At 43.8% G+C, this 25,835-nt stretch overlaps 2 protein-coding genes and 1 long non-coding RNA gene across 7 annotated transcripts in view; 2 read left to right on the top strand and 1 right to left on the bottom strand.

The window, feature by feature from the left end:
* The first annotated feature begins 1,673 nt into the window (after nt 1-1,673).
* On the top strand, nt 1,674-2,143 carry LOC132837189 (histone H2B type 1-O-like). Its single transcript, XM_060856907.1, has one exon. It carries the CDS (start codon nt 1,674-1,676, stop codon nt 2,052-2,054), a length of 381 nt encoding a protein of 126 aa, XP_060712890.1. The 3' UTR covers nt 2,055-2,143.
* A 1,275-nt stretch (nt 2,144-3,418) lies between these two features.
* On the top strand, nt 3,419-16,325 carry LOC132837148 (histone H2A-like). The gene is made up of 3 exons (XM_060856850.1): nt 3,419-4,315; nt 7,237-7,318; nt 14,829-16,325. Exon 1 carries the CDS (start codon nt 3,433-3,435, stop codon nt 3,820-3,822), a length of 390 nt encoding a protein of 129 aa, XP_060712833.1. The 5' UTR covers nt 3,419-3,432; the 3' UTR covers nt 3,823-4,315; nt 7,237-7,318; nt 14,829-16,325.
* Nucleotides 16,162-25,835, bottom strand: part of LOC132837238 (uncharacterized) — a 50,274-nt gene continuing 40,600 nt past the window's right edge. For all 5 annotated transcript variants that reach the window (XR_009647445.1, XR_009647446.1, XR_009647443.1 and 2 more), the window contains one exon: nt 16,162-19,117. This is a non-coding gene — a long non-coding RNA (uncharacterized LOC132837238). The remainder of the gene's footprint in view (nt 19,118-25,835) is intronic.

Consider the following 25,835-nt stretch of genomic DNA (forward strand, 5'->3'; position numbering starts at 1 on the left):
ACAATATTAGAAACAACAAACTGGCAGTTACAGAATGAAATATGGAGTCAGTTGCAAAACAATGAATTGTTAGGATACAATGAAACTATTCACTGGTGAGAAGCTGACATGCATAGTGTGACATCAGCAGTAACATTGTTATTGCAAATTCTGCAAGGTACAAGATATTGCCTCTTGCCAAATGCTACAGTTATAAAGTTGATTGTAAGGATTTGCTGTGGAGGGGAGACCTGAGACTGTCTAAAGTGGTTTGGTCACACTCAAAATTGTAGATACGAAATGAGACACATTCTTAAGTTAATGACTGATACCTACAGAATAATAAAAAAAACAGGTTACACTTCAGAAGGTTTGAGTTACAGTCCAGTAACATACTGACATGTAACGACTGTGAAATAGAGTAAACAAAAATGCTTTACCTCCCAGGCACAGATTGGAGGAACATTTCCAAGTAGCAGGCAAATGGTGTAAAGTTTTACCGCTTCCATCAGTGTTTGATGGATACAGAATAAAACCTGTCTTGACGTAACACTAATTGACTATTACACAGAGGACCAGAGCCTCGTTGGACAGGTGTTGAGTTCATGCAAAATGTCGAAATAAGGACTCGATAGACACAAAGTTCAAATGAGACAGATATAGCATGCTAACGGTTGCTGGTTAACAGGCATTCGTATGAGACTGAGAAATGCTCTAAATCCCTGCGTGAAAGTTCAATACTCGGAAATAAAAACTGCAATAACGTGGTTCTGATATACTGTAGTTACTTGCAAAGTACACAGTTACAGATCGGTCTCCGGGCCCGCAGTTAGCAATCAAGTTCTCAGAAATATATTAATCCCACAATCAAGACAGTCATTCTCAACCCGTGACTCAAGAGAAGTTTTAATTTTTTTTTCATCACTTCAACTCCGTGCAGTTGAGAACGAGTTCCATCAACCTCAGACCTAGAAACCACTCACAGTCTTAGAATCCCTACAGTGTAGAATTAGGCACTTCGGCCCAATAACACCGACCCTCCGAAGAGTAATCCAACCAGACCCATTATTCTGCATTTACCCCAGATTAATGCACCTAACCTGCACATGCCTGAACATTATGGGCAGTTAGCCTGGCCAATTCACCTTCCTGCACGCCTTTGCATTGTGAGAGTAAAACAGCACTTGGAGGAAACCCACTCAGACACGGGGAGAATGTGCAAAATCCACACAGACAGTCGCCCGAAACTGGAATCGAACCAGGGTTCCTGGCGCGTTGAGGCAGCAGTGCTAACCACTGAGAAGGGACCCATAGAGAGGACCAGAAGTAGACATGCGGAGCTGGAAACACACCTTTCCGCTCCCACATCATCACAACAACGAGTAAAAGGAAACCGAGCCGATACCACAGTCACTTTCAGTGTCACAGACGTAAAACAAATCTCCCTCAGACAGACTGACAGGAACAGAATCACCGTCCACTTCACATTTCGTTGCAGATTCTGACAGATCCACATTGGATCCCACATAAACCAATCACAGAGACTGAGTGTTTGGGAATGATTCCTTGTAAACTACCCAATCAGAAACCAGGCTTTCCCCCATCCCTTATTAGCGTTGATGACGTCATCAGTCTATAAAAAGGGAGCTCCGAGCCCGCTTTCCCTTATTCTGTGTCTGAAAGTGAGCGGCGCTATGGCTGATGAGAAGAAAGCACAGCAAGCATCCAAGAAGGGCGCGAAGAAAATCATCAAGAAGGCGCCAGCGAAGGGCGGCAGAAAGAGGAAGCGGACCAGGAAAGAAAGTTACTCCATCTACATCTACAAAGTGATGAAGCAGGTTCACCCCGACACCGGCATCTCATCGAAGGCCATGAGCATCATGAACTCGTTCGTCAACGATATTTTCGAGCGTATCGCGGGGGAGGCTTCCCGCCTGGCCCATTACAACAAGCGCAGCACCATCAGCTCCCGGGAGATCCAGACCGCCGTGCGGCTGCTGCTGCCTGGGGAGCTGGCCAAGCACGCCGTGTCGGAGGGCACAAAGGCGGTGACCAAGTACACCAGCTCCAAGTGAAGGACCGCATTGCACTGAAACAAACACATCCACAACCTAAAGGCTCTTCTAAGAGCCACCCAAAACTTTCCTAAGACAGCGGAACCAATTATTTATGGGTTGTTTGTTTTAGCTTGCATGTGATTCATAGGATGTTTTAAATTTTTGTACTACATTCGCTTTTATGATTGCTTTGCAATTTGATGAGATTCTTGAGGTATTTTTAGTCATATATTTGATTTTGTGTTTTGCAAATTTGACGTGGTGAGGGGAGATAGTTCATAAAGTCTCCTCCGTCTGTAGAGAGCGAGCAGATTACACTTCAGGAAATCATTTTTCATGACATTTCTTCAACTTGCTAATAGCCCTGGTGGAATGTTAATAGTTGTTTTCACCCTGGCAACCCAAACGAAAGTGCCCACAGCTTTCAGTCACAGGTATTAATGGACACCTTTTTTAACATTACAAAGGCGCGGGTTTAAACCGATTTTTCAGAAGGCAAAAAGCAAAGCACTTTCTGCTGTCGGGGAGAGGCTTTCAAACTGAACAGGGAGAATACAAAAACAGCTGCCAATGTGAAATTTGGTGATTTTTGCTGAATCTGAGTGAGAGCGACAAGGGAGGGCGACTTTAAGATATCGACTAAACACCGTGTTCGCCATTGGTACTGAGCTGGAAGTTGTGTGACGCGTTATCAACATGCCGGGGTGCTACTGAAATGTGAAAAGACAGTGTTTCGCCTGTTTTGTTTCAGCTTCGTCACAAGGTTTCGAAAATTGCTTATTCTCAAGATCAGAAATGGAACGATAGAGGTAGGCAAATGAGGGAGAAACAGATCTTCTAGGAGAAAGTGAGGACTGCAGATGCTGGAGATCAGAGCTGAAATGCGTTGCTGGCAAAGCGCAGCAGGTCAGGCAGCATCCAAGGAGCAGGAGAATCGACGTTTCGGGTATGAGCCCTTCTGGAAACTGGATGCTACCTGACCTGCTGCGCTTTTCCATCAACACATTTTCAGCAGAGAAACAGATCGTGTCAAGGATACATTCGTAAATAAATGTAAATTAACATACCAGTAGTAAATGTCTTTAAACGTCCTTTTTTTTTGTATTTCATTTTTCTATCTTAAAACCTATTCCTTTGTTTGTAAATTGGCGGGCTTTTCAAATTGTAAAAAAGCGGTTGATGATTTGGCGCCGGTACTTCCCGCCCTCCTCCCTGTGCCCTCTCCGGATTGGGGAATGAGGCAGATATCTGATTGGGAATTGAAACAACATTAGGCGGGGCTGAACAATGGGACCAATCAGAAACGGCCGCCCCACCATTCCTCCCGAAGGTATAAGAGGCCGCAATGTGGGCGGAGTGTAGCATTCTCTATGAAAGTGCTTGTGAAGTTGTGACCATGTCTGGAAGAGGAAAGGGCGGTGGGAAAGGTCGCGCCAAGGCGAAGTCTCGGTCGTCCCGGGCTGGCCTGCAGTTCCCGGTGGGCCGTGTTCACAGGCTCCTGAGAAAGGGTAACTATGCTGAGCGTGTGGGTGCCGGAGCGCCGGTCTATCTGGCTGCGGTGCTGGAGTATCTGACGGCTGAAATCCTGGAGCTGGCCGGCAACGCGGCCCGGGACAACAAGAAGACCCGCATCATCCCCAGGCACCTGCAGCTGGCCGTGCGCAACGACGAGGAGCTCAACAAGCTGCTGGGAGGGGTGACCATCGCTCAGGGCGGGGTGCTGCCTAATATCCAGGCTGTGCTGCTGCCCAAGAAAACTTCCGCTGCTGGATCTGCTAAAAAGTGAAGAGATCATTCTGGAATCTGACAACCCAAAGGCTCTTTTAAGAGCCACTCACAACATCTGTGAAAGGAACTAAACTTTCTGTCGGATTATTTTCCTCGCCTTTGTACCGGACATCAATAAATTACACGCTTCATTTAGTTGAATATTCTATCTTCAGGAGCAGAGGACGGATTTGTCATAAATGCGATTGTAAGAGTGTTCTGAACGACAGTATTTTTTATTGAACGGTCACTGCTTGAGTGATCTCTGTTTTAGTTTAGAAAGTCGCCAATCTGGTTTGACCTCACTTTTCCTTTAAATGCAGTAGGAAGAGCTGGTTTGACCCAGGACAGTAACGGATCAGTCGCTGCAGGATACAGTGAGGAACAGTTCCAGACCCTCTGCGCTTTATTTTCTGCTCAGTTCATAGCCAGCCTTTTAGCCCCTGCCTCTGGAGAGAGAGCAGATTGAACAACAGTGAAGCATATTTTTCAACTGTAAAGGCGGGAATGGGGTAAAGTGAGATTGTCTGATCTTTGCTCTTTTCGATTACGAAATTAATCAACGTGTACGTGCTCATGTAATCTCTGTAAAACTTGCTGCTCTTTTATACGTGATGGCGGGCAATTTTAAATTTGAAAATTAGCCGTTGATCTCTTGACGCTTTTTCCTTTGTCTCTCCTGCCTCCGCCTCACCACAAGCCATGTTAACGCAAACGGAGTCAATAAGGAGATGGCTATTTTTCAATAAATAATCTAACACAATACAGTAATTTGATGTTAAAATCACACTTATTGTTACTATATTTTTTTGTCATAAATTCCGTAATCCCTGATTGAACATCATTAGTTTTTAACTAACTTCTGATAGAAATACTAATATCCCCTATCGCTTCCTGTTCTCTCTGGACGGGAGTTCAATGTTCAAACCACCTCTCTGCCTTTCTTTTCTATCCTTTTCTCTCTCCTCCTTTTAATCATAATTCAAACAGTTGCATTTCTGTTGCCCTTTGCTTGTCTTTTGCCTCTAACTCAAGTTGCTTAATTTTCCATTGAATTTTAGCCATCTCTGAAGATTCTGATGGTGTTTCCAACAAATGTAAATGCTGAGCTACTGCTGTAATTATCTCTCCTTTCCTCATGGAAGGACGCAGCCTTAACCCCAGCTTGTCTACTATTTCCAGCAGCTTGGCCTTAATCACCTTTCGTAAAAGCCCCAAAATCACTTCTTCCACCCCCACAATACTCTTGATGACTGAAAGAACCATTGCTATCCCAAGCATTGTTTAAACCAACTGAATTCAAAACCTGGAACAAAAGACATTAACACCTACCACTCGCTGCCTTCAAGTCCAAGAACCCTAATCCCAAATCGAAACTATATAAGAAATCCTGCAAAGAGCCCCCAAACCGGTATGGACCAGGCCAGACTCCCTCAAAACATTAAGAAAGTAGCCCGGACCCTAACTTTGCTTGTTGTTTTAAGCAGGTGTAACGTGGATATTCCAGGAGTGATGTAGCTGGTCAAATCACATAGTTTTAAACAAAACAGAATTGATTTACAAGATTACCAAATGAAATAAACAAACAGAATAGAATACTAAAACCTATCCAAAAACCCTACAGATTATACCAACTTAACAATGTCATTCCCAATAGTTGCAACAGTCCCCACAAACACCCTTTGGCACAAAAAGGTAAAATCAAACACAGAGTCTTACAGGAGAGATGTCAGAAAAAGAGTACCATCATGGACCAGCTTCTTTGGGTTCAGCAGCTTTTTCAATTGCCTGGCTTTCAGTCAATAAGCAGACAGCCAAAAACCAAATCAAACCAGAGAAAAGCTGAGCTGGGAGAACTGGGATGCTTCCCTTTCACTGTACAAGAGTTTTTTTTTAAAATATGGAAGCCTTTTGCCTGAGACATTATCTGTTAGCTGTAATCAAAATCGCCCTAAAATCCATCAAGTCAGACTTTTCGGAGTCTGTGTCTTTTACAAGCTTGTTAAAGGCGCAGCATCATCACAGCAGACGGATTGTAAAAGCTGTGGGATACCGGGTAATGTGGTGAATTGGATGCAAAGTTGGCTTAATAACAGGAAACAAATAGTAATAGTTGATGGCTGCTCTTGTGAATGGAAAGTTGTTTCAAGCAGTGCTCTGCATGGCTCAGAGTTGGGACCTCTGCTGTTTGTTTTATACATTAAGGATTAGGACTTGAATGTGGTGGACAAATTTGTGAAATTTACAGGTGACACAAAAATTTGCCATGTAGTGGATTAGTGTGGAGGATAGCTGTAAGCTCCATAACAATCATTGATCGTTTGGAGGAGTGGGCAGAAATGTGGCAGATGGAGTTCAGCTCTGAGAAGTTTGAGCGAATGCATTTTGGGACTTCAAACAGTAAATGGGAATAGGCGATAAATGGGAATATAGGAGAGATCTTGGTGTGCAAGTTCGCAGGTACCTAAAGGTAGATGGGTTGTAAAGAAGGCAATTGGAATGCTCTCCTTCATGGGCAGAGGGATGGAATACAAAAGTAGGGATATAACTATGAAACCGTATAAGGCACTGGTGAGGCTACAACTGGAGTATTGTGTGCAGTTGGGTTCCCACGTCACTAGAAGGACGTCATTGTTCTGGAGACAGTACAAAGGAGATTTACTAGAATGTTGCCAGTGCTGGTGAATTGTAGCTATTGGAGAGGTTGGGGTTATATTCCTTGTCACAGAGGTGACATGATTAAGGAATACTAATTAGTGAGCTACTAATGAAGGAGCAGAACACCGAAAGCTAGTACTTCAAATTAAACCTGTTGGTCTATAATCTAGTGTTGAGTGATTTTTAACTTTGATTTGGTGTTGCAGGCAGAGACCCTAAACTCTTATACAAAAATCCATGGAACTGCACCTCAAGTTCTGTAAACTGCAAGGCTATGGGCTGTGGCATGAAGTTGGGATGAGAAAGGGCACCTTTGGGTTGGCATATATAAGATGGGCTGAATAGCCCCTTCTGAGCTGTATTATTTTTATGATTTGATAGTTATCAATTGGACCCTGCCAGTCTCTACTATGTGAATGTGACCATATAATGAATGTTACAGTTTAATAACTGCACTCTCACATTCACCAAGCCGGAACTGGCAGGTATAGATCAATAACTGAACTCCCATACAACTCACTTACATTAGGTAGTGTCATTCACGGAGCTGTACAGATGTTGTTTAGTTTCTGGATCTTACTCAATTGGTCTTACAATTTTAAGAAAAAATGGACAAGGAGCAGCTCAGGGCAGGAATGGAATCAGAGCCGTGGTTCTGTTTAATTTGCTGGCTTTAAATAAAAAATCTTAAGAATGAGGAATTGAATGTTACATTGATGTTGCCAATCACAGCTGATGTTGATTTACAGGAGGTATCTCTTCTGTCTATCTCCAGGCAGGTACTCAAAGGACCAAGACAATGTAATATTCCCTTGGTACAGAGCCAAGTGTGACCAGCTGCTTCGAACAAACAGCAGGTATGTTACTGCTATCAGAGCGAAGAACATCCTTTCCACAGTCAGAGTGGATTGAGTTAGACTCACATTGAGCTCCATTTCCAGATATGTTCAAAGTCAAACACCACTGATGAAATGGAATTTTCTATCTATTTAATCTCTCTTCTAAATGCATGTTACCCAGTTTAATCAACTTGAATGAATCCTCATCCAAAATATACACTGCATTAAATCTGAACAGCACAGCACAGGAATGGGTCCTTCAGCCAACGATATAGTGCAGAACATGCCGCCAAATGAAATTAATCCCTTCTGCCTGCTCTTGGTCTATAACCCTCCAGTTCTCGCGTATTCATTTGCTTACCTAAAAGTCCTTTCAATACCTTTATCGTATCTGCCTCCTCCTCCACCCCTGGCAGTGCGTTTCACTCCTACCACTCTCTATGTTTAAAATAAACTGCCCCATATGTCTCCTTTGAACTTTCCCCCTCTCACCTTATATGCATGCCTGTTAGTTTTAAACATTTCAATTCTTGGAAAAAGATTCTGACCATCAACCTTAACCATGCATCTCAATTTTAGAGACTTCTGGATATAGGTCTGCTTGCTGAGCTGTAAGGTTTGTTTTCAGACAGTTCATCACCGCGGTAGGTACCATCAGTGAGCCTCCAGATGAAGCACTGACGGTATGGCCCACTTTATATTTGTGTGTTTAGGTTTCCTTGGGAAGGTGACATCATTTTCGATGGTAACATTGAGTCATAGAGATGTACAACATGGAAACGGACTCTGCTGTCCAACTCGTCCATGCTGATCAGATATCCCAACCCAATCTAATCCCACCTGCCAGCACTTGGTCCATATCCCACCAAACCCTTAATTTTCATCTACCCATCCCGATGCCTTTTAAATATTGCAATTGTACTAGCCTCCACCACTTCCTCTGGCAGCTAATTCCATACACGTACCACCCTCTGGGTGAAAAAGTTGCCCCTTAGCTCTCTTTTATATCTTTCCCCTCTCATCGTAAACCTATGCCCTCTAGTTCTGGACTCCCTCACACCAGGGAAAAGACTTTGTCTATTTATCTTATCCATGCCTTCATAAAAATCTATAAGGTCACCCCTCAGCCTCCGATGCTCCAGGAAAAACGGCCCTAGCCTATTCAACCTCTCCCTATAGCTCAAATCCTCCAACCCTGGCAACATCCTTGTAAGTCATTTCTGAACCCTTTCAAGTTTCACAGCATCTTTTGGATAGGAAGGAAACCAGAATTGCATGCAATATTCCAACAGTGGCTAACCAATGTCCTGTACAGCCACAACATATCTCCTAACTCCTGTACTCAATACTCTGACCAATAAAGGAAAGCATACCAAACGCTTTCATTATCCGATCTGCCTGCACTCCAAGATGTCTTTGTTCAGTAACACTCCCTAGGACTTTACCATTAAGTGTATAAGTCCTGCTAAGATTTGCTTTCCCAAAATGCAGCACCTCACATTTATCTAAATTAAATTCAACCTGCCAATTCTCAGCCCTTTGGCCCATCTGACCAAGATCCCGTTGTAATTTGAAGTAGTCTTCTTCGCTGTTCACTACACCTCCTTTTTCTGTGTCATCGGTTAAATTACTATCTACACCTCCTATCCAAATCATTTATATACATGACAAAAAGTAGAGGACCCAACACCGCTCCTTGTGGCACTTCACTGGTCACAGACCTTCAGGCTGAAAAACAATCCACCACCACCACCCTCTGTCTTCTACCTTTGTGCCAGTTCTGTATCCAAATGGAGAATTCTCCCTGTATTCCATGAGATCTAACCTTGCTCACCAGTCTCCCACGGGGAACCTTGTCAAATGCCTTACTGAAGTCTATACAGATCACATCTACCACTCTGCCCTCATCAATCCACTTTGTTGCTTCTTCAAAAACATCAATTAAGTTTGTGAGACATGATTTCACATGCACAAAGCCATGTTGACTATCCCTAATTAGTCCTTGCATTCCCTAATACATGTACATCCTGTACCCTCAGGATTCCCTCCAACAACTTGCCCACGACCGACGTCAGGCCCACTGGTCTAATAGGTGCCTGGCTTATCCTTATCACCTTTCTTAAACAGTGGCACCACGTTAGCTAACCTCCATTCTTCCAGCACTTTACCTGTGACTATCGATGATACAATATCTCAGCAAGTGGCCCCAACAATCACTTTCCTAGTTTCCCACAGAATTCTCGGGTACACCTGATCAGTCCTGGGGATTTATCTACTTTTATACGTTTCAAGATATCCAGCATTCCCTATACCTACAAGCCTTTCCTTTCACCCTCACAGGAATATACTTTGCCTGGACTCCTGTTCTCTTATTTCTGAAGGCTTCCCATTTTCCAGCCAGCCCTTTACCTGCAAACATTTGCCCCCAATCAGCGTTTGAAAGTTCTTGCCTTATACCATCAAAATTGGCCTTCCTCCAATTTAAAACTTCAACTTTTAGATCTGGTCTATCCTTTCCCATCACTATTTTATAACTAATAGTGGTATGGTCACTGGCCCCAAAGTCCTACCCCATTGACACCTCAGTCACCTGCCCTGCCTCTTGTCCCAAGAGTAGGTCAAGTTTTGCACCTTCTCTCGTAGGTACATCCACATACTGAATCAGAAAAGGTTTTTGCACACACTTAACAAATTCCTCTCCATGTAAACCCTTAACACTATGGCAATCCCATTCAATGTTTGTAAAGTTAAAATCCCTTACCATAACCACCCTATTATTGTTACAAATAACTGAGATCTCCTTACAAATTTGTTTCCTACTTGCCTCTGACTATTAGGGGGTCTATAAAACAATCCCAATAAGGTAACCATCCCTTTCTTGTTTCTCAGTTCCACCCAATTAGCTTCCCTGGATGTATTTCCAGGAATATCCTCCCTCAGTACAGCTGTAATGCTATCCCTTATCGTACATGCCACTCCCCCTCCTCTCTTGCCTCCCTTTCTGTCCTTCCTATAGCATTTGTATCCTGGAACATTAAATTGTCAGTTCTGTCCATTCCTGTGTCATGTTTCTGTAGTTTCCTGTGGTGATGTAATTTCCTGTTCTTTTTCTCAGGGAGTGGTAAATGGGATCCAAGTCAATATGTTTGTTGGCAGAATTCCCGTTGGAATGTCATGCTAATGGGAATTCTCATTCATGTCCCTATTTGGCTTGTCCTAGGATGGCTGTGTTGTCACAGTCAAAGTGCTGTCCTTCCTCATCTGTATGTAAGGATACTAGTGAAGTGAGTCATTTCATTTTGTGGTAGGTGATGTACATGTATCCTGATGGCTAGTTTTCTGCCTGTTTGTCCAATGTAGTGGACTCAAATAGAAAGCGGGCCAAAGCACCCGTGCTACATCCGGAGGCTCACTGATGATGTTACCAAGTATGGTGACAAAACGTCTGAAAACGAACCTTCCTGCTCAATGAGCAAAGCTAGATTCAGAACCTCAATCTGAGCTACAAATCTTCTCAAAACTCCCTACACTCCCATTACATCTCCCCTTGGTCACTGCTGCTCAGAAGAAAACTACCCGGGTGTTTCTAGCTTCTCTTTATAGTTCATACCCTCTAATGTGGACAACATTCTGGCAAACCTCTTCTGCACCCTCCCTAAATCCTCCACATCTTTCCTGTAATGTGCTGACCACAATTGAATGCAATACTCTTCAGTTAAAAATCACAACACCAGATTATAATCCAACAGGTTCATTTGCAAGTACGAGCTTACACAGCGGTGCTCCTTCATCAGGTCGCTGTGAAACAGGATAATAAGACACAGAATTTATAGCTAAAGATTACAGTGTCATGCAAATGAAATTATACACTGGACAAACCTAGATTATTGTTCAGTGATTCATCTTTTAGAACGGGTTGCAGTTAATTAATATATACATCCTAGAACTTCTTTGAAGTCATATTGTCAAGATGACTTCAGGCTTTATTTTAAAAAGGGTGCCATCTCAGCTCAGGCAATGTATTAAAGATGAGAGGTTAGAGTCTGACTGTATCCCAATCTTGAGTAAGCTGAAAAATGTGTTGCTGGAAAAGCGCAGCAGGTCAGGCAGCATCCGAGGAGCAGGAGTATCGACGTTTCGGGCATAAGCCCTTGTTCAGGAATCCTGAACATCGATTCTCCTGCTCCTTGGATGCTGCCTGACCTGCTGCGCTTTTCCAGCAATACATTTTTCGGCTCTGATCTCCAACATCTGCAATCCTCACTTTCTCCCAATCTTGAGTAAGACTGGTTCTATTTCCAAAGTAGGAATTTATAAAATATTACATGGATTGACTGCAGATTGAGCAAAATAGAATGTATTTGCAAATATAAGTCTGCAAATGCGAATTCACCCCAGTCACTTATGTGTGAGTACGTGAGAGTGTGTGTGCATGTGAGTGTGAGTGCATCTGAGAATGTGTGTATGCGCATGCTTGGTAAAGTGTGTATATGTATGTATGAGAGGAAGCGTGTGGAGGAGAGAGAGTGTACAGTGTATTGGGGATGTCCAATTGAGGCCATCCTCTTGAGTTTTGGCAGCTAATTCCATTCCAGAGAGGATACTTTTAACGTTACAAGCGAGGTGAACAAAGAGACAATGCTGGTAGCTTGAACAACCATATCTGAAGTAGATAGTGAGTACAGATATTGAAGGAAACATTTCAGCTATCAGTAACTGAGAAGGACAGAGTTAACCTTTTGTCACAGTACTCTTAAGTACGGCCTAACCAAAGTCTTATAAAGCTGCAATGACATCCTGACTCGTACTCAATTCCCCAACCAATAAGGCAAGCATGACATATGCCTTCCTCTAGATACCATCCTGTCTACTTGTGTGGCCATGTTCAGGGAGCTATAGACTTGAACCCCAAGATCCTTCTGTATGTCAAAGATGTTCAGAGTACAGTCATTTACTACATACCTTTCCGTAATATTTGATCTCCCAATGTCCAGCAACTTACACTGTGCCAGATTAAACTCAATCTGCCATTCCTCTGTCCATATCTGCAACTGATCTCTAGCCCACTGTATCCTTTAACAAGATAATATTAGATTGCCTACAATGTGGTAACATTCGGCCCCACCAGTCCACACAGACCCTCCGAAGAGTAACCTACCCAGACCCATTTCCCTCTGACTAATGCACCTACAATTTAGCTTGGCCAATCCGCCTGACCTGCACATCTTTTGGATTGAGAGAGGAAACCGGAGCACCTGGAGGAAACTCACGCAGATGCGGGGAGAACATGCAAACTCCACACAGACAGTTGCCTGAAGCTGGAATCGAACCCAGGCCCCTGGCACTGTGAGACTGCAGTGCCACCCACCACATATAAGCTTTTGTACTACCTATAACTCCGACCCATTTTTATGTCATCTGCGTTTAGTAACAATAATTTTAATGTTACAATCAAGGCAAACAAAAAGCTGATGCGACTACTTTGAACTATAAGTAGATGTTAAGTACAGATGTTGAAAGAAACATTTCAGCTATCAGTAGCTGAGAATAACAATTAATCGTTTGTCACATACCTCGACATAACAATCAAATAAAATGAATTCCAAAGACACATTCTGTGTCAAAGCCTGACAGAGAGAATGATTAATGTGTAGGTACGTAACCACACATCCATTTCCCACCCCGCGCACACACTCGCACCCTTTCTCTGACTTACGATGCGTTTCAAAAACATACACCATCCTGACACACGTTACAATGTCTAACAGTTCCATTGACATTGTGATTTCTCCCCACACATCCCTTGTCAGAGAGGCCTACAACACAGAATCAGGCCCTTCTGTGTCTGCACCGATCAGAAACAACCAGCTAACAATTTTCATTATGGGTGGCACGGTGGCACAGTGGTTAGCACTGCTGCCTCACAGCGCCTGAGACCCGGGTTCAATTTCCGACTCAGGCGACTGACTGTGTGGAGTTTGCACATTCTCCCCGTGTCTGCGTGGGTTTCCTCCGGGTGCTCCGGTTTCCTCCCACAGTCCAAAGATGTGCAGGTCGGGTGAATTGGCCATGCTAAATTGCCCCTAGTGTTAGGTAAGGGGTAAATGTAGGGGTATGGGTGGGTTGCGCTTCGGCGGGTCGGTGTGGACTTGTTGGGCCGAAGGGCCTGTTTCCACACTGTAAGTAATCTAATTTAATCTAATCCTGATCAGCTAGCATCTATTTGCATAAATGTACCATGGTAGCAGAGGAGCTCCTATCCCCATCTTTATCACAACATCATTCTCCATTTTTTCATATTGTAGTAGAAGACTTTGTTTTGTCTGTTTCAAGAGTGTGGTGCTGGAAAAGCAGAGCAGGTCAGGCAGGAAAATCAAAGTTTCGGGCAAAAGCCCTTCATCAGGAATGAGGCTGGGAGTCTCGGAGGTGGAGAGATAAATTGGAGGGAATTGGGGCCGGTGGGAATTTAGCTGATAGTGCAACAGGTGGGTGGAGGTGGGGGTAAAGGTGATAGGTCAGAGTGGAGGGTGATGCAGATAGGTGGGAAGGAAGACAGACAGATGTGACAGGTCATGAGGACAGTGCTGAGCTGGAAGTTTGGAACTGAGGTAAGGTGGGGAAAGGGAAATGAGGAAACTGGTGAAGTCCACACCAATGACATGGGGTTGGAGGGTCCTGGCAGAAGATGAGGTGTTCTTCCTGCAGGCGTCGGGTGGTAAGGGAATGGTGATGGACGAGGCCCAGGACCTGCATTCCTCAGTAGTGGGAGGGGCAGTTGAAGTGTTAGGCCATGGTGCAGTGTGGTTGGTAGTGTAGTGTTTCAGAGATGTTCTCTGAAGCGCTCTGCAAGTTGGCATCTTATCTCCCCAATGGCGAGGAGATTGTATCGGGAGCAGCAGATATAGTAAATGGCGTGTGGAAGTGCAGGAGAAACTTTAATGGATGTGGAAGGCTCCTTTGGGTCATTGGATGGAGTGATAGGGGAAGGTGTGGGCGCAGGGTTTGCAATTCCTGCTGTGGCAGGGGAAGGTGTCGGGAGGGGAGGGTGGGTTGTTGGGAGGCATGGACCTGATGAGGTTGTCCGGAGTGAACGGTCTTTACGGAAAGCGGATAGAGGTGGGAAGGAAATATATCTCTGGTGATGGGGTCCGTTTGTATGTGGCTGAAATGGCAGAGCATGATGCGATGTATACAGAGGTTGGTGGGGTGGAAGGTGGGGAGGGGTGCGTTCTATCCTTGTTGTGGTTGAGGGGTGTGATTCGAGGGCAGAGGGGTGGGAGGTGGACGAGATGCACTGGAGGACATCAACCACCACTTGGGAGGGGAAATTGCAGTCTTGAAAGAGGAAGGCCATCTGGCATGTTCTGTGGTGGACCGAGTCCTCCTGACAGCAGCGGTGGAAGAATTGGGATAAGGGACATTTTTGCAGGAGGCAGGGTGGACGGAGGTGTACTCCAGGTAGCTGTGGGAATCGGTTTGTAGAATCTGCAGTACTCATTTTCACCTTTGTCTGTTTCAATCCAACCAGAAATTTTATACATAACACTACTATTATAGGACAAGCCAAACAGAGAACAGCCAGGGAATTCCTAGAGGCATGGTACTCATCCACAGATTCAATCAATAAGCACATCGACCTGGAACCAATATACCGGCCACTGCAGCGGACAGCTGGAACTGACAACTGGAAGCGGCAGATACAAATCACTATAAATGCCAGAGAAAACATCACAGAAGCGCTTCACAGGAGGCTCCCAAGCACTGAGGATCTCGCCTAGACAGGGGACGAAACGTCTGCAACACAAATTCCCAGCTCGGCGAACAGAACCACAACAACTTTGTTTTAGTTAATTGTGTACTTCTTTCAAAATTTGTTGCAATTTGCTACAAAAAAGCTCTGCATTCCTCCTTCCTCTCCCTCGGATGTATCATGAAAAAAGCATGAAATCTGGCTGCAATTTTCTGAATGCATCAATGGAATGTAATAACCACCCTTCAAAGCAGTGGAGAAAGGGGGGGGGAAGAAAGCCAAAATTGGTAGGTTTGTAAAACTGCTCATTTTATTTTCAAGCAGAGCAGAACAGTACTGATTAATCCATAAAATGGAATTTGGCAGTCTACATATTCTGCACTGCAAGACAAAAAAAAAGTTATTTTCCTTTCCTCCTCCCTACTATAGAGCAATGCAACAGTACAGCTAATGGTGCATCATCATGACAGAGCAGGGTAATGTTCTGTCAACATCAGGAAGTAGAAGTGAATTAGCCAATTGTCTTTTCTGTACAAGGAACATTATGGTCAGTCAGCTCCAATGCAGTTGAATTGTTTGTCAACCTTACATTTAGTCGCAAATGGATTCAGTTTACATTGATTTTTACTTCACCAAATGCATAAAAGAACATCACTATGCACTGAAACAAAAGCTGACGGCTTTCTGAAGACCAACATTTTTTATCATTACTCTCTATCAGATTCCACACTATACAAAAGGTCCATTGCTTTTCCTACCTTGATACTGAGGAACAGCACAGAATCCTTTCTGTTGCAGTGTATTACGTTTTCACTTGCATGTGATTCCTACAGGCACTAACAAGTAAAGAACTTCGGCTGTTTCCCATTCACTACAGGAGGCTGAAACTGAGATACAGAGTGGTAGTACAAGAGCAAAGTCACTCTCACTCAGCCACTGGATGCTGAAAGGAAAAGAATAAAGTTTGGCCTCTATTTCTGGATGTGAATTGTCTCTCAACATCATTTATCATAGCTGAGGATATACAGTGCACCGCAATGCCTGATAAAGTCTACTATACATGTACACAATGTAAAAATAAACAGACTGAAATGCAATACAGTTATGCATCATTGAAAAGAGTTTATTTAGAGTTTATGCTAACTCAGACACAAACCACAACTGAACATAGGTGATTGAAATTCAGTAAATCTCCAATGAACCCTCTCAAGAACTTGAGGATCCTTCCCTAAATAATGTGCCCTGAACTGAAAACAAATGTGATCTGTCTGACCAAGGACTACAGTTATTAAAAGTCAGATGTCTACAGAACTGATGTCAAATTGTCCTTTCCACATAGACACTGACAATGAGTGGGAGAAGTTCACATTCCCATCAATTACTGCAGAATTGATGCATTAGAGAATGTCTCAGTATATATACAATGGGATGAATGGTCTGCTTCTGATCTGTACCATATTAGTGATTCTGATTTTGGTGAGAAAACTGATGACATGCTGTGGTGTTGCATATTGGTATAAAAAATATCATTCAGAAATGGACTGACATGCAGAATAAAATACTCTTTCACGAAAAAACACAATGTCTAGGTACAAATTGAAACTAATTGTCTCAGTGATACCACGGATCCCAGACTCTCGACCCAAACAGGAAATGTGTGACCATGATTCAGAATAGTTCTCAGAATAAAGCAGTTTCCCTTCTGCTATCACCCTTTCTCCTCTCTCCACCCCTCCCCACCCCCCAAACAGACCTGACAGTCAACACAGAAATCACAAAATGCAGAAAAGATTAAGATCCAGTCTCAATACCCTCATAACAACTATCACAGAATGTATCACACAGACACAGAATATTACTGGCTTCCACTTAGATATGAAAGAGTAGAAATTGATAAGTACAGGCTGATAACTACACACACATTCATTTTGCAGAAACAAACAAATGATGACAACACAGTTACCGCAATACAAATGTGTGACTATTAATCTCCATTGGTCAGTTTCTAAGTGATACATTAGCATTTCAGTATCTGTCAGGGACTGTAACTGTAATAACTGTACTCTCATTCACAAAGCTAAAACTGACAGGAACAGAATGATAACTATACGCCCAGTTTCACAGAGCATAAACTGACAAGTACATTGTGACAATGACAGTCTCATATTCACAGCAGATTCTCACAGGTACATATTGGTACCTGCAGAAGGGCTCATGCCCAAAACGTCGATTCTCCTGCTCCTTGGAGGCTGCCTGACCTGCTGCGCTTTTCCAGCAACACATTTTCAGCTACATATTAGTACCTGCGGTGTTCACATTCACCAAACAGGAACTGACAGGTACAAATGATAAGTAAAATTCACATATTCTCAAGGCAGAGATTGAAAGGCAAATATTGGTGATTACATTCACATAGTAACATCGGAGAAAATGACAGACACAGATTAATATCGACAGTCTCAAAACACAGCAGGGACAGACTGGTAAATACACTCACACATTCACATAGGGGAAACGGGTAAATACAGGTCAATATTGACTGTCTCAATTCACAGGGCAGGAACAGACAGGTAAATCCATTCACATATGGGTAACAAACAGGTAGAGATTAATAGTTACATGCACATAGAAAAATCTGACACATACCCATTAATAACTACATTGTTATATAAATGATTAGGAGTTGGGTGTTGAGATTATAATCTCTAATTCACAGTTGATACTAACCCAGGGAGAAGAGTGAATTGTGAGGATGATGCTGAGTGACTTCACAGGGAGATTGACAAGTTGGCCAAATGGGTAGAAATCTGGCAAAAGAATTCCAATGCAGAGAAATGAAATGCATTTTGCTAACAGAAACACAGAGCAACAATGCAGGGTCAATGGTACGTCTTTGTAGGGAGCACTGGAGCAGAGGAACCTTGAGGTTCATACACATCATTCTCTCAAGGTCGCCAGGCAAGCTGAAACAGTTGTGAAGAAGGTTTATAGGATCCTTGCAGTTATAAATAGAGGCATTAAGTATAAAACTGAGAAAGTGATGCTATACCTCTACAAATCATTAGTCATATAACATTTGTATTCAGTTCTGGGCACTTTATTTAAGGAAGGAACTTCAAGCTCTGGAGAGGGTTCACGGGAGTTTTACTAGAACGATAGAAGGAATGAAGGATTTTACCTACAAGGAAGGATTAGTGACACCAGGCTTCTTCTCCTTGAAGCAGAGAAGATTTAGAGAGGGACCTTATGGAAGTGTTCAAAATTATGAAGAATTTTGACAGGGGAAAGAAGAATTATTTTTACCGCAAGTTGGTACGCCAGTAACTAGGGGTCACAATTTCAAGATTGTCAGCAAGACAGCTGGGAGTCACATGAAGAGATATCTCTTTTCTCAAAGTTGTTAGGATTTGGATTGTGCAGCCTGGGATTGTGGTGGAGGTAGATTCCATATGAGGTCTGAAAAGAGACCTGGACATTTATTTTACGTGATGAAGTTGGAGGACAATGAAGATAGGGCTAGGGAATGATCCTGTCTTGAATTATTTCCAGCTCACCACAATTTAAATAATAGATGCAGAATATGTTCAACTCATTGTCTAGTCTGCCTTGACCCATTCACCAGGAAATCAAATGGATGTTCAAGTTAGGAAAGGACCCCATAAAATCTTAAATCTCTGCCATCAACAGTTAGATCGTGCTACAGTGGTATAAATTGACCCACCGAGAGTTGTGGGAGAGACCATTATTCAGATGGTTTCTCAAGACAAGTCCATCTTTTGAACTGACATCTTGCTGTGTGAACTGAGACAAGGCCTAGCCGAGTCGCAGAAACATGACATTGCTCTGCCTTCTCTTCCATTTCCTCCTTATTTGCGAGAAGATAGATTTGCTGTTGATCGATTTGTGAAGCTTCACAGGCTTTCTTCTGTGCTGTCTCACAACGTCCGTGGAAGGATGGCATAAACGTTTCCCTCTTTATCTTGATCTGGTTCCTCATCCCCTCCTGTATCTGTGTGCCTCAGGCTGGCGTGTGTGACACAGGATGGTTGCTGTTCCGCTTGGTCAGCCTGAAAACAGGTCAACAAGAAACATAGTAGATAGGAGCAGGACCAAACTTCATGGCATTTTAGACAGAGAAGAAGGTTATCTAAGAGTATAGTGGACATTAGATCAGCTAGGCCAGTGGCTCAAGGGATAACAGATTAAGTTTAAGTTAGATAAATGCGAGGTGTTGCATTTTGGTAAGGCAAACCAGGGCAGGACATATACTGTTCATAGTACAAATCTGGGGATTGCTTCCAAACAAAGAGACCTTGGTGTGGAGGTCGATTGTTCCTTGAATGTGGCATTGCACCTAGACACGGTGGTGAAGGTTGTGTTTGGCATGCTTGCCTTCACTGAAAAGAGCTCTGACGACAGCAGTTGGGGCATCACGTTAGAGCATACAGGATGTTGGTGAGGCCACTTTTGGAATACTGTGTGCAATTCTTGTCAGCCTGCTGTAGAAATTTCTTCAGCTAGAAAGGGCACAGAAAAGATTGTCAAAGATGTTACCAAGATTGCAGGGTTTGAAGTATAAGGAGAAGCTGCAGGAGCTGGGACCTTTTCTCCCCTTGAGCTTTGGAGGCTGAGAGGTAGCCTTATGGATGTTATAAAATCACGAGGGGTAAGTAGGTATGGTCTTTTCCCAAAGGTAGGGGTGTCCAAAACTAGTGAACATAGGTTTAAGGTTAGAGGGGAAAGATTAAAAAGGGACCTGACAGGCAAATTTCTCACACAGAGGGCAGTGCATATATGGAATGAGCTGCCAGAGGAAGTGGTAGAGGCAGGTATAATTAAAACATTTAAAAGACATTTGGAAAGGTACATGGATAAGAAAGGGTTAGAGCGATATGGGCCAAATGCAGACAAATGGGACTAGTCGAGTTTGGGAGACCTGGTCAGCATGGGCGAGTTGGGCGAAAGGGCCTGTTTCCGTGCTGTATGACTGTATGAAAATGGATGAGAATAACAATCTTTGCCTGAAAGACAACCAGTGTACAGCAGGAGCTGTGAATATATGGGGTTATTATACAGACCAATTTCTCTCAGCAAGGCATGTGATTGGAGCAAGCCTAAAACTGGCCTTGACAAATGTTATTTCTCTGTAGTCTGAACAGGATGTGGCCATCTCTGCCAAAGTGGGAAGTGGATGCAATTCCAAAATGTCCTTGAACCAATCGACCTGCTCAGCCAGAAGGCCAGAAAGAGTTTGCACAGGGTTAGGAGTCACGCACAGAGCAGAGTGGGTAAGGAGGGCAGATTTCATTCCCTGAAGGACAATTACAAACAGGAACAGGACAAGGCCATTCAATCCCTCGAGCCTGCTCAGCCATTCAATAGCATTGTGGCTGAAGCACCATTCCTCACGCTCATTTTCCCGTAGTTAACATGAAACTCTCAATTCCCCAACTGATCAAGAATCTATCAATCCCAGCCTTAAACCTGCTCCCTGTCCCCACACACAGCTTTCTGTGGCAAGGAGTTCCAAAGGCTCTCAACTCTCTGAGAGAAGAAATTCCTCCTCACCTCAGTCTTCAATTTTGAACCAGATGGTTGTTTGTTCCTGACAACAGTCATCATTAGAGTCTTAACTCCGGATCTGTTTCTGTTTAAAATTGAATTCCAAATCCACCACCTGCCACAGCAAGATTCAAATTCACATCTCCAGGGCATACCCTGGGGAGGTGTAGACATAGGATTTTGCTTCCCCATTATTTCAGAAACTGAAAGTGAATCTCATCAAAATTGAGACCAGAATAAATTACCCCACTATTGAGCTAAATGTTAATGGCCCCAGAATCTATACAGCGTGCAAAGAGAGCATTCAGCCCATCCAATCTGTCCCAAGCCAGTGAAGAGGATCCCACACAGATCCTGACCCTACCCCCATAACCCTGCATTAACCATGGACATTCTCCATAACCTGCACATCATAGAATCCTGCAGCGCAGAAGCAGGCCTTTCAGCCCGTTGGGTCCATACCCTGACCCACTGAATAGCATCCGACCCAGACCCACCACCTCTCCAATCCCCGTAACCCTGCATTTCCCATGACTATCCCTTCTAGCCTGCGAAACTCTCACACTATGGTCAACTTAGCAAGGCTAATCCATCTAAACTGCACATCTTTGGATTGTGGGAGGAAACTGGATCACCCGCAGAAAACCCATGCAGAGAAGGGGAGGATGTGCAAACACCCAATAGACAATCACTTGAGGTTGGAATTGTTCCTGGGTCCCTGGTGCTGTGAGGAAGCAATGCTAACCACTGAGCCACCCAATGTTTTTGCCACTGGCCATGTAGGGGTTGGTTAGCTCAGTTGGTTTACAATGTATAATCAGGCTGACAGTATGTGGTTCAATTGCTGCTGTGGTTGAGATTGCTGTGAACAATCATTCCCTGTGCCTTAGATGTGGTGACCCTTAGATTAAACTATAAAACAGTTGTTGCTTTTTCTCTCTTTACCTCCCCCACACCTCTCTCTCTTTCTCTCTAATGAGAGATTGGCGACTTTACATTAACTGCCTGCTAAAAACATAACTCTGCTGATTAAAAATTAACTGCCCTCTTTTTCACTGCAAAAAAACTTGCGTGTTCCCCTCCTGCTGCACCATTAGAGTGAGCTGTAAATGAAAGAACAGTACATATCTGAATGAATTGGGAGAGGAAGCACAGGGAGATTTACCAGCATATTCCCTGGGGGGCTGGAGAGTTTCAGTGATTGAGAGAGATTGGACAGACTGGGGTTGTTGGCCTTACAGCAGAGTAGATTGAAAGAGAGGGACATAGAAAATGATGAGAGGTGAAGATAGGGTAGGCAGGAAGAAACCTTCTCCCCTTGACAGAGGTGGGGGGAGGGACATAGATTGAAGATAAGGGCCAGGAGGTTTCAAAAGTATGTGGGGAAAATCTGGAAGTCACTGCCTATAAGGGTGGGAGAGGCAGAAACCATCATCACATTGAAGGAGGATTTAGATGAGCACTCCGGATACCAAGGCTATGGGATCAAGTACTAGGGAAATGGGGTTAGAGAATAGTGAGGTGGTTGTTTCTGACCAGCACAGACTCAATGGGTCTTTTCCTGGGCTGTATACCTTTCGGAAATTATGACTAACTCACTTTGAGATGTGTATTTTACACCCAAAATACCATCTAACGTGATTTTATACATTTCATGTTCAAAGATGAGGGGTTTGTCTTCAAAAGACAGGTTGAGCAGTTAAGGCCAATATGCTCTGGAGTTTAGAGGATTAAGGGAGATCCAACTGAGGGATATAGGGTGGTAAAGGAGGTGGGATTGACAAAGGAGACAGAGAGGATGTTTCCTCAGGTGTGACAATTTAGAACGAGAGGGTCATTGTTTCAGGAGAAGGGGGTGGAACAGATTGAAACGAGAGATGTTGAGAAATGGCTTCTCTCTCAGGCAGAGGGGGTGAGAATCTCTGGGAATTCACTTCCCAGTATGTGGGTGCATGTCGGGACACTGAATAAGTTGAAGGAGGGGACAGACAAATTGTCAATCAGTGAGGGGTTAAGCGGGGGGGTAGGAAACTGCAGTGAGGCTGGGATGAGATCAGTCACAGCCATAAGGAATAAGGGACGCAGGCTCCAGAGGGCCCCTAGCCCGTATGTTCTATTGGTCGCCCAGTTGCCTGCACACTTTTTAGTGTGGGTGGCTCATAGCACATGCTCAGAAAGTTCTGATTCTGAGGGACTAAACTGTGTGATGCATCACAGGCCATTAATCACTGAGTTGCCAAGACCACAAGATATAGCAGCCATTTGGCCCATCAAGCCTGGTCTGCCATTCTGATATTTTTCTTAACCACATTCTCCTGCCTTCTCTCCATAACAGCTGATCCTCCTACTGATCAAGAACCTATCTATCTCTGTCTTAAAGACATAATGACAATTGTCTGCAATAATGAGTTCCACAGATTCCACACTGTCTGGCTGAAGAAATTCCTCCTCATCTCAGTTCAAACGGGAGTTCTCTTCACTCTGAGGCTGTGCCTTCGGGCCTAGTCTCTCCTACTCATGGAAACAACATCTCCATGTCCACTCTATCCGAGCCTCTCAGTATTCTCCAATTTCAACCAGGTTCTCCATCATCCTTCTAAACGCAATAGAGTCCAGGCTCAGAGTCCTCAACCTCTCTTCATATGACAAGTTCTTCATCCCTGGGATTTTTCTTGTAAACCCCTTCTGCACATCTTTCCTTAGATAGGGGGCCCAAAACTGCTCACAATGTTCCAAACGTAGTCGGACCAGAGCCTTATACAGCCTCAGCAGTACGTCCCTGCTCTTGTATTCTACACCTCCCAAAATGAATGCTTACGTTACATTTGCCTTCCTAACTGCCAACTGAACCTGCCTGTTAACCTGAAGAGAATCCTGAACTCTGACTCCCAAGACCCTTTGTGCTTCAGATTTCCGAAACCTTTCCCCATTTAGAAAACAGTCTCTGTCTCTGTTCTTCCTACTACAGTACATAACTTCCCACTTTCCCACATTGTATTCCATCTGCCATTTCACTGCCCACTCTCCCAGCCTGTCCAAATCCTTCCGCAGCCTCCCCACTTCCTTGATACTACCTGTCCTTTCACCTATCTTTGTATCACCAAAGAAACATTCAGGGCAATGTAATAGCAATGCTCCTGATGTGAATGACGCTAGATCCAGAGCTAATGGCTTCTTGCCCCAAAGACCAAGGCCAGAAGGGACCACTCTTAGACATTAAGCTGTTGTACTGGGGCAAACAACAGATTCATGTCCCAGGCCCTAAAATTTAGGCATCCCATCAAAACAAGATGAAAGGAAAAGCAATTAGCCATCAGTGTAACGTTCCCTCTTCCAATTCACATTGCCTTGTTGTTAATTTTGTTGACATAGATGGAACATATCTATGATTTAATTGATTGCAAACACTATCAATTATTAACAAATTCAAATTATGTAAAAAGATTTAAAAAGATTGGGTAGATCATTGTTCCATGCTATAAGCAAAGGAAACACTAGAGTCAAAGAGAGGTACCGCTCGGACCCTTAGGTCCAACCCATCCATGCCGACCAGATATCTCAAACCCAAACTAGTCCTACCTGCCAGCACTTGGCCCATATCCCTCCAAACCATTCCTATTCATATACCCATCCAGACACCTTTTAAATATTGTACTAGCCTCCGCCACTTCCTCTGGCAGCTCATTCCATACACATGCCACCCTCTGCGTGAAAAAGTTGCCCCTTAGGCCTCTTTTATATCTTTCCCTTCTCACCATAAACCTTATACCCTCCTGTTCTGGACTCCTCCACCGCAGGGAAAAGACTTTGTCTATTTATCCTATTCATGCCCCTCATGATTTTGTAAACCTCTATAACATCACCCCTCAGCCTCTGACACTCCAGAGAAAACAGCCCCAAGCCTATTCAACCTCTCCCTATAGCTCAAATCAACCAACCAGCTTAACATCCTTGTAAATCTTTTCTGAACCCTTTCAAGTTTCACAACGTCTTTCCAATAGGAAGGAGACCAAAATTGCACACAATATTCCAAAAGTGGCCTAACCAATGTCCTGCACAGCCACATGACCTCCCAACTCCTGTACTCAATACTCAAAGGAAAACATACAAAACACTTTCTTCACTATCCTATTTACCTGTGATTCCACTTTCAAGTAGCTATGAACCTGCACTCCAAGATCTCAATACTCAGCAACACTCCCCAGGTGTATATTAAGTGTATAAGTCCTGCTAAGATTTGCTTTCACAAAATGCAACACCACACATTTAGCTTTCTCAGCCCATTGGTGCATCTGATCAAGATCCCATTGTAATCCGAGATTACCTTCTTCGCTGTCCAATACACCTTCCATTTTGGTGTCATTTGCAAACTTACTAACTATACCTCTTATGCTCGCATCTAATCATTTATATAAATGACAAAAAATAGTGGACCCAGCGCCGATCCCTGTAGCACTCCACTGGTCACGGCCCTCCTGTCTGAAAAACAACCCTCCACCACCACCCTCTGTCTTCCACCTTTTAGCCAGTTCTGTATCCAAATGGCTAGTTCTCCCTGTATTCCATGAGATCTAACCTTGCTAACCAGTTCCCCCATGGGGAACCTTGTCAAATGCTTTACTGAAATCCATATAGTTCGAATCTACTGCTCTGCCCTCATCAATCCTCTTTATTACATTGATTTTGATTATTTGATTATTTGCAGTGTGGAAACAGGCCCTTCGGCCCAACAAGTCCACACCGACCCGCCGAAGCGTAACCCACCCATACCCCTACATCTTCAGAAAACTCAATCAAGTTTGTGAGACATGGTTTCCCATGCACAAAGCTATGTTGACTATCTGTAATCAGTCCTGCCTTTTCAAATACATGTATATCTTGTCCCTCAGGACTCCCCCCAACAACTTGCCCACCACCGATGTCAGGCTCAATGGTCGTTAGAACCCTGGCTTGTCCTTACCATATTTCTTACAACAGTTGTACCACGTTAGCCAACCTCCCCAGTCTTCGGGACCCCACCTGTGACTATCGATGATAGAAATATCTCAGCAAGAGGCCCCCAGCAATCACTTCTCTAGCTTCCCACAGAATTCTAGGGTACACCAGATCAGGTCCTGAGGACCTAGCCACTTATGTGCATTTCACGACATCCAACATTTCCTCCTCTGTAATATGGACATTTTTCAAGATGTCACCATCTATTTCCCTACTTTCAATACCTTC

This window comes from Hemiscyllium ocellatum, chromosome 49 (genome assembly GCF_020745735.1).
Source record: "Hemiscyllium ocellatum isolate sHemOce1 chromosome 49, sHemOce1.pat.X.cur, whole genome shotgun sequence".
Lineage (NCBI taxonomy): Eukaryota > Metazoa > Chordata > Chondrichthyes > Orectolobiformes > Hemiscylliidae > Hemiscyllium > Hemiscyllium ocellatum.

What these genes read in the sequence shown, in the direction of transcription:
- LOC132837189 (XM_060856907.1), top strand. Translation starts at nt 1,674, where the DNA reads ATGGCTGATGAGAAGAAAGCACAGCAAGCATCCAAGAAGGGCGCGAAG.
- LOC132837148 (XM_060856850.1), top strand. Translation starts at nt 3,433, where the DNA reads ATGTCTGGAAGAGGAAAGGGCGGTGGGAAAGGTCGCGCCAAGGCGAAG.